The sequence below is a fragment of the Aptenodytes forsteri genome, unplaced genomic scaffold, assembly GCF_000699145.1.
Source record: "Aptenodytes forsteri isolate BGI_AS27 unplaced genomic scaffold, ASM69914v1 Scaffold297, whole genome shotgun sequence".
NCBI lineage: Eukaryota > Metazoa > Chordata > Aves > Sphenisciformes > Spheniscidae > Aptenodytes > Aptenodytes forsteri.
The window spans coordinates 199460-208008 of NW_008796167.1; the positions used below are offsets into that span (position 1 = coordinate 199460).

Sequence of the window (8549 nt, forward strand, 5' to 3'; positions counted from 1 at the left end):
CCCACGTCCCCCCTTACTTCCTGGAGCACCTCATGGCGGGCGGCCTCCAGGCGTGCACGGAGCTGGGTCAGCTCATTGTTGGTGCGCAGGAGCTCGCTGCTGGCCTCCTCCTGGTACCGCCGGAGCCGTGCCCAGCCCTGGGCCAGCCGCTCCTGCCCAGCTTCTGCCTGTTGCGCCAGGGCTGCCTGTGCCCCCACCAGCACCCCAAAATGGGCCAGCATGGCTGGGACGTCCTGGAACTGGGCAGCGGGAGGGGGCTGAGAGGCTGCTGCCCTGGACGGGGTTGGCCCCCTGCAAGGGGCTTAGGGACATGCAGGGTGGGACCGCAAAACGGGGACCTCTGTGCTCACCTGCTCCGTTCTGGCCAGCACGCCCTGCAGATAGTCACCGAAGCCTTGGAGGCTCCGCAGGCGCCGGGCCAGGTGCTCCCTGCGCTGTAGCAGCCCCGTGAGCTCCTGGCGCAGGCGGGCAGCCTCAGCACCCTGTCCCGCCGCCCGCGCCCACTCCTCTTCTGCCCGCCGCAGTGCCCGCTCCTGCCTCGCCGCCGAAGCCTGCGGTGTGGGGACGGGGTCAGCAGGTCCCCGATGGCCCGCCCAGCCCTGGCCCCCGCCCTGGCACCTTGAGGAAGACGTTGAATTTGAGGACAACATCCTGGAGCTGATCCTTCCGCTGGCCCAGCTGCTGCCAGCGCTGCTCCAGGCGCTCCATCCTCTGCCGAAACTCCTGTGGGACCACTGGGTGGTGAGAGCATCGCCCCATGCCAGGGTGCCCGGGGGGGACACGAGCACCAGCCCATGAATGGCTGGGGATGTGCGCACTGGCTGCTTGTATCCCATGGCATGCCACAGCCAGGGCTGCAGCCCCCAGGGAGGGGGCGCGTGGAGGGGCTGGGGGCCGTCCTTACCTCCCGCTGGCTCTGCAGCACCCGCTCCACCTCCGCCACCTCCCGCCTCTTCAGCAGCAAGCGCGTGGAGGGCAGCAGCACGGCAGCATCCCACGCCGGTACCGTCCTGCTGCGGGTCGCGCGGAGCTCATCGTGGCCGGGTGGGGACAGCCCAGGCAGGGTCACCCACCATGACCAGGACCCCCCCAGGGACCACCACTGCCTGCCGGGGCTCAGCGCGGGGAGCCTGGCCTGCTCTCCCATCACCCACCCTCGCTCCTGCCCATCCCTCCCGCTTCAGCCTCCCCCTGCTCGGAGACCCCCAGTGCCACCGCAGTGTCCCAGGAAAAGGACAAGTCGTGGCACAACCTCAGCTTTCTGATTAGACCCCTGGGAACCCCCTGCCTCCCCGCCACCCACAGCAGGGCAACAGGCTCTGCAGCTCCCCGTTTCCGAGAGTGGCAGCAGGAGCGCTGCTGCCGGAGGGGGGGGGACCCATGTGAAAGCCACCCAGGAGCGTGTTGGGCAGCACGTGGGCACTCAAGTGACCTGGCATCTCTGGACGGGGTGCAGGCGGAGATGGACCCCTGATACTTACCAGGCTGCCCTTTCCTCCCTGGGTGCCCCAGGTGGGGACACACCACAGCCCCCCTGCCTGGGGACCCAGCACCCAGCCAGTGACACCCACCCTGGCAGTGGCACCCTGGGGACCCAGCGATGGCAACATAAACCGACAGACCACCGGGGACGTGGGACGTGCTGGCCCCGTTGCCGAGCCCTCCCTCGCCTCCAGCCAGCAGCATCCGCCGTGGGAGCCGGGAGGGCAGCTGCCCGTCCCACAGCGAGGACGGGGGGATCCCACTCACTGCAGCCGCAGCTTGTCCCGGAAAGCCGTGCGCAAATACTCCTCCAGGTTGAAGGCCATCTCACCCGGTGCCTCCTCCTCGCCGAGGGGCCGGCGCGGAGGAGCCGGGACGCGGGGCAGCCGAGATGGCGGCAGCACAACACTGTTGCCAGGGGCAGCCGGAGGCTCCCGCAGCTCCCTGGGATTTTCCCGGCATGGCTCTGAGCATCGCCCGCGAGGGCGGGGTGCTGGGCACTGCCCCGCTCCCCCAGGGCCCGCGCAGAGGCTCCTCGGGGACAGCTTGCAGGTCGGTCCCAGCAGGGTTCTTCCCTCTGGGGCTCTAGGCCCTCCCGCCTGCACTCCCGTCCCCCCCAGCCCTCAGACCCTGCTCCAGCCCCTCAGAAACCTCCGTTCAGAGGTCCCTTCAGAGACCACCACGCACAACCGGACCCCAACCACCGCCCCGCCAAGTGCTCAGGTCCCCCCCCACCCCGTACTCCCTCAGCTCTCCTCCATCTCACGCTGTTCTTATCCACATCCCAGGGACGGCTCAGACCCCGACGCTTCACCCATGGTGCATACACCGCTCCTCCCCGCGTGCCCCAGGAGCGCCTCCTTTCCACTCCACGTGCCGTCAGGTCCCCTTCCTTCCCCCGGTGTATGTGCTCACGTTCCCTGTTACCCTCCACACACACTCAGATCCCCTGTGTGCACTCCTCCATCACCCTTCACACACACCCTCATACCACTCCCCACTTTAGGCAGTTTGTTCCTCTGTTACCCTCCTGCAGAGCCCTCCACCCGCCTCCAACCTCCGTCCCACCCCATCCTGCTCTGTTTGGCCATTCCCATGCGCGTGTGTCGATCCCTTCCTTCTCCCTCCATGCAAGCTCAGATCCCTCCCTGCTCCCCTCTGAACACGCCGCTCCTCTCCGTTGCCCGTGGTGTGCCTTTTCAGTCCCTCCATTTACCCCTGCAGGGTGCTCAGACTTGATCTGTCCCTCCGTCTCTTCCTGCACGCTCTGGCCCCTCTGTTACCCACCCTACAGTTCCCCTCCACAGCTGCCCTGATCCTCTCCGTGCGGATCCTGCTCCCCTCGTCCCCTCCCTGTACAAGTTCCCTCCCTGCTTTCCATCACGGCCAGGCATCCCCCTCAAAACCACACCGCAAGGTACGGATAAACTCCCAACTTCGATACGGAGCAACATTTCAGACGGACTTGGGGAAAAAATATTTATAACAAAAAAACAATTAAGCCTCCCTAGACTCAGCATCACCCACGTCCTGCCATGCACCAGTTGTTGCTTCCGTTATCCCGGGACCACTGCGGCCCCGCGGCAACTTTCTCCATCACACTCCCTGCAACCCCAGCACTGCTCACGGTGACTAGGCCAGAATCCCGTACTGGCACTCGAGTCCGTCACAGGCATCAAGATGAGTGGGCTATTGGGACCCACTTCCCGAGCTCTGCCTGCGCTGGGTGCTAAAAAGGACACCTGAGACAAAGAGGAACATGAAAAGAGGAGGGAAGAAATGGAAAAACATGGCTGGGAAAGGACGGAGTGAAAGCTGGGGAAGGGGTGAGTGGAGAAAGAAGTTGGGATGCTCTGACCGAACCAGCCCGCTGCAGGACACTAACGGCCCGTGCTCAGCCACACGGCAACGAGGACGTGCTTGACGCTGGGCGTCCAGCCGGAGCTCTGTGTGCTTCTGCAAGAAGGGATGGAAACTATGTGCCTCGCGTCTCTTCTCCCCTCATTTCCTGCGGAGAGACCCCGCCGTGCTGCTCGCCATCGTCACCTACGCAGGGCACAGAGCAGCAGCATCTCAGCAAGAGCCAACAAGCCAGACAACAGGGATTCCTCCCTCCCCGGCAGCTGCTCCTGGAAGACCCACAGCTTTGCTGGAGAGCAGGCGGCTCCTGCCCCAAAACTCGGCCAGCGGGCAGGCACCGGGGCTCACCTTCCATAAGGCAGTTGAGGTAAGCAGCCTGGACGCTGCTCCCATTGACCAGCGCCATCGTCTCGTGCTTGGTGGAGCTGCTCATGGTCTCCTCTTCCCCCTTCCCCTCATCGTCATCTTCCGAGTCTACCAGCACTAAGATGTCACCCGAGTCCTGATTCCTGTGAACAGCAGAGCAAGGAGAAGTGGGCTGAAAGGCTGAGGACAGCCTGCCCTGACCCCTCCCTCCAGCCTCTGCCTCCCCTGGCTTTGACAACCCTCTACCCCCAAACGACCAATTTTGATGGACTCTTCCAATCCTGCACTAACCGTGTTTGAAGAACAGCTGGTTCAGACCCTGCTGGCAGCACCACCACCACCGGCATTCTGCACTGCTTCCTATTCGCCTTCCAAAGTCCTCCAACCATTTCACAAATATTCATGTACTAAACTGCGTGAACCCCTCCCAAGCGGAGTTATTCTCCCCTCCCGTATAGACGGGGAACTGGCGGCACCCAGAATAGAGTCCTTCCATGCCGCAGCACCACAGCTGTGGGAACAGGACCAACAGGGGCAAGGGAAGGGAGCAGGGCCAGGAGGGGTGCGAGCAGAAAGCGGGGAAGAAATCTGGTGCACCTGAACCCCAAGGCGGCACTTGTTCGTGCACAGCTATCAGACGTGCTTCCTGAGAGGGGAAGGACACGGGCACACACCCACGCAGAGCGGCAGAAGATCGCCATTTCTATTTACTCTCCGAGTCTTCGGGCTCACCTGCACCAAGGAGCAGCTCTCCTGCACAGCCTCCTCCCACACTAACGGGTGCCTTGCCAGCACCGTCCCTGCGCATGCCAACGCGATGCCACTCCTGCTGTGACGCCAGGGGCTCCCCTCTCTCCCCACCCTCCTGCTCCCTCACCCACACCAAGTCTCACTCATCCCCCACCGTTCCCTTCCCACGTAAGAACAGCTTTGCTCCGGGGACGGCTCCTGCCTCCGAGGTGGATTCCCCACCCTACGGGGAGATCACCTCTGCCAGGAGGCGGACTAGCGAGGCCACGCAGGACTGGGCTGAGGAAAATCAACACTCACCTGAATGCAGCACCTGAATGGGAGAGAAGGGAAGGGAAAAGACAGCGTTAGAAACCGGCCCCAGAGCAGTCCCTTGGGCAGCGCGCTGCTGGTTTTACTGTACGACCCCGGCCGATTCTGCCTGCGGTAGGATGGTCTCTGGCAGCCACATGTAGAGGCACGGACGTGAAGGTGACCTGCCCACGTACGCAACGAGAGCACCAGAAAGGTCACAAGGAAAGGGGAGAAGACCCATCACAGTACAGCTCCCTGGAGAAGGCGAGGGGAAGGTGCCTGAAGCACTCAGCTGGGGAAGGGCCTTGTGTTTCCAACCCATCTGCCTCCAGGGCTGACAGAGTTTGGACCAGGAGCAGGATGAGGCCCAAGGGCTGGGGTGATCGTCACAGCACACCAGAAGGGACAAGCAGGTTAGGGGTAAAACCAGACCACCCCAGGAAGAAGTAACCCCCTCCCTGGCTTGTGCAGAGGAGAGCTCCTACCTCTCAGGCACAGGAGGGGATTGTAGTACAAGACAACCGCAGTGACGGTAAGAATAGCCAGCAGGGACAGGACCACCACTGCACCCACGACCCCAACGATGTTCACCGGCTCTGCGGAGAGAAGAGGAGACACAGGAGGCCAGCTTGTCACCGGGACATGGATGGATGAGGAAATCTCAGTGCAAGCAATAGAGCAGGTCCTGGTGCTGTCTCAGCTCCCATTTCCCATCATTGCAACAGTCCCACCTGCACAAGGGGTGAGAGTTTCAGGCACTCGTGCTTCATTGATATGGAAAACACCACAGCAAGGCCCCTATTTTTGTGCCCACGTGCATTTAGTGAAAGCAAATCAACCCCTGCCCGTTGCACCTTGAGCAGCTTGAGCCTTGGAGGTGCTCCTCTGTGCCCACAACCTACAGGAGGGACCAAGGATGCTCCTCTCTCAGGCCCATTATGCCGAGGCGAGGGGAATCAGGCCTTTTCACCCCGGGATGAAGGGAGCCAGTCCTGCATCTACACTTGCCGCAAGAGCATGGAAAGTGTCAACAGGCAAAGAGGGCTCCTAGTGGCAAACGGAGCCCCTCAGGGGCTCGCCAATGGCCCCCATGAACTAGGTCCCTGATTCCTCCTCACTCCCTGCCGCAGCAACCCCAGGCAGCCCCACTCACGCTTCACTGTCAGGCAGACGAACAACTCCCTCAGCCCCACGGGGTTCTGTGCCTTGCAGACGTAACAGCCCCCGTCGGTGCCCTGGGAGCAGTTCCGGATGGTGAGCCGGGACACGTTGCCCTCCTGGGCGATGAGGTACCTTCCTCCGGGTTGGATCTCCACCTCTGGCTGGGTGATGCCCCGCAGCCAGGTGAGCCTCGCTGCCGGGGTGCTCTCGGTCACACGGCATGTCAGGGTCACATTGTCACCCACAAAGCAGGTCTTTGGGGGCTCTGATTCCAGTGAAGGGATTTCTGAACAGCCCAAGGGGAGAAAAAAAAAAAAGAAAAAGAAAAGAGTCAAGGAGGGAATGGAGGAATTTAACATAACAAGCAATCAGCCATCTGACTGATTAATAATCATTAACAGAAGGAAGTCGGACAGGAGTCTGGGACTTGAGCACTGTGGGTTTGGCATTCAGTTCATCCACGAGACTTCAGCAGCCTTCCGAGGAGCGATCCGAGCAACTTTCATATCGCTCAGTCCTTTTTTTGACACCTGTCTTTATATCCCCAGGGAAGAATGGTCGGAGGGCAGCCAGTAGGAAGATGGCGGAGAGGAAAAAGGCAGCCCAGGAATTTTCCTTGGGATCAGCAGAGCTCTTTTGTAGCCCTGACAACCCTTGGAGGATAAATACAGCTCAGGTTTTCAAAAGCCACTTTAGTCAGACCCCTTAGATGCTTGAAGGGGGCCGGGGGGCACGTGTGACCCTTCTGCTATAAACCCAGACCTGCCAAACTTAATCTCAAGATGAGCAAGGCGCTAAAACCACCTCTCACTTTCACACAGGCACGACTGCTTGCACAGGTGAAAAGCTTTGTGCAGGGAGATTTGTCGGCCCCTGAAGATGTACCCAAAACACAACTCACCTGCAACTGTGCTGCGATGGATCTCAGCTGCAGGACTTCTGTGCCTTGTGCAGTCACCTCTGCACAAGCCAAGCCCTGCCACGCTGCCTCGTTAGCATCTCCCCCTGCAGCAACTGCCCGCAAGCCTGGCTTGCCTGACCACTGCCTTAGTGCTCTGGAGGGCAGAGAATGACCAGGGTACCTGTCTGCCCCACCATTAGCAGGCTCATTAACAGTTAACGAGGTAGGCAAGTCAACTCACTTATCTGCACAGTACACGCAGGCTCCTCCTGCTTGACGACATGGCTCCCAACACACTTGAACACTTTCCGGTGGGAGAGGTGGGAGCTGTTCAGCGTTTCCACATGGGTGTCGGAGGAGCTCGTGGAGCTGATGACCCAGCTTGAGTTCTCCAGATCGTGCCCCTCTTCTCTCCAGTGCAGGGTGGGGTGGGGATACCCCCCAGGCCAGCTGCAAAACAGCTGCAGCGTCAGCCCCGACGAGGAAGTCTCAGCCCAGCACTTTGGGGTTGACTGTGGCGGATCTATCAGCAAGAACAGCATGTGGTCAGAAACACTTCCAGGTCACACCTCTCGGCATCTCAGGGCTGGAACCCCCACAAGCGTTCATGTTTGCCATCATTCCCCTTGAAAATCTTCCTGGTTTCCCTGCCTATCTTGCTCCCTGACCTGCGTCCCACAGCCCCAGGGGAGCACAAATCTGAACGACAGCCAACAGGGACCAAGCAGGGGGCTGTCACAGCAACCACTGCCAAGCCTTGAGGGACTAACGCACAGGGAGGAAAAAAATTATTGCCACAGCTTTATCCAATGGAGATGAGATAAGCACCTAAAAACGCAGCGGGAGAACAAAATCTCCACACTGCACTTGGTCCTCATGCCACAGCTACAAGGGGGTGACACTGATTCAGACTACTTGAGAACAAGGCTCTGCCTCTCCCCGTCACCGATACAAGCACTCGGATTTCCCAAGGGAACATGGAAAGCATCAGGGTTCTTGCCCAGGGACAAGTAACCAGCTTCTCAGAGCCACCAGCTCAAAGCTGGAGCACTTCCCCAGCAAGCCCAGCACATTCTTGAAGGAGGAGGCTGTTCCTAGCTACCGATTCAGACTACTTGAGAACAAGGCTCTGCCTCTCCCCGTCACCGATACAAGCACTCGGATTTCCCAAGGGAACATGGAAAGCATCAGGGTTCTTGCCCAGGGACAAGTAACCAGCTTCTCAGAGCCACCAGCTCAAAGCTGGAGCACTTCCCCAGCAAGCCCAGCACATTCTTGAAGGAGGAGGCTGTTCCTAGTGCACAAGATGCTCTGCCCACAGGGAGTCCTGGTGACTCCAGCTCACAGGGTCAGGGCCACAAACATGTGCCACTGAAGCCAAACCAGGCATGCTCCGCTCCTTCCCGGCGCCACTGTCACTGCCATGTGGGGCCAGATGGTATTATTCAGCCACGCACCACACTCTGTGTCCACACCACACTGCAGCAGGGGGGACAAACTCCAGGAAAGAACATAGGTAGGGTAAGTCACCACTGGCCTCATGCCAGGGCCACTTCGTAACCACCTCGACTATGTTTGTTATTTAAATACAGAAACAACTACATGATGGCAGGAGCGGGTCAGAAGCCAATAGAAACCCAAGAGCAATCCCTTCAGGCGGAGCGGGGCTCATGTTTCATGCAGTATGAGTTCCTGCCTCTCTCCCATCAGCTGGTTTCACACCCCCCCCCCCCCC

General features: G+C 60.3%; 2 protein-coding genes across 2 annotated transcripts in view; both read right to left on the reverse strand.

Annotated features, from left to right (window-relative positions):
• The window catches only part of CFAP73 (cilia and flagella associated protein 73), a 3281-nt gene extending 1470 nt beyond the window's left edge, over positions 1 to 1811 (reverse strand). The window contains exons 1-5 of the mRNA XM_019474179.1: positions 1750 to 1811; positions 905 to 1010; positions 619 to 723; positions 351 to 551; positions 18 to 239 (exon numbers count right to left, since the gene is read on the reverse strand). Of these exons, the coding sequence (XP_019329724.1) occupies positions 18 to 239; positions 351 to 551; positions 619 to 723; positions 905 to 1010; positions 1750 to 1808 (693 nt within the window). The 5' untranslated portion in view covers positions 1809 to 1811. The remainder of the gene's footprint in view (positions 1 to 17; positions 240 to 350; positions 552 to 618; positions 724 to 904; positions 1011 to 1749) is intronic.
• Positions 1812 to 2951: 1140 nt separating this feature from the next.
• Positions 2952 to 8549, reverse strand: part of VSIG10 (V-set and immunoglobulin domain containing 10) — a gene marked incomplete at its 5' end in the record, with an annotated part of 9990 nt that continues 4392 nt past the window's right edge. Inside the window, 7 exon segments of the mRNA XM_009287535.2 lie at positions 2952 to 3479; positions 3482 to 3528; positions 3691 to 3851; positions 4759 to 4771; positions 5238 to 5348; positions 5906 to 6199; positions 7056 to 7337. Of these exon segments, the coding sequence (XP_009285810.2) occupies positions 3363 to 3479; positions 3482 to 3528; positions 3691 to 3851; positions 4759 to 4771; positions 5238 to 5348; positions 5906 to 6199; positions 7056 to 7337 (1025 nt within the window).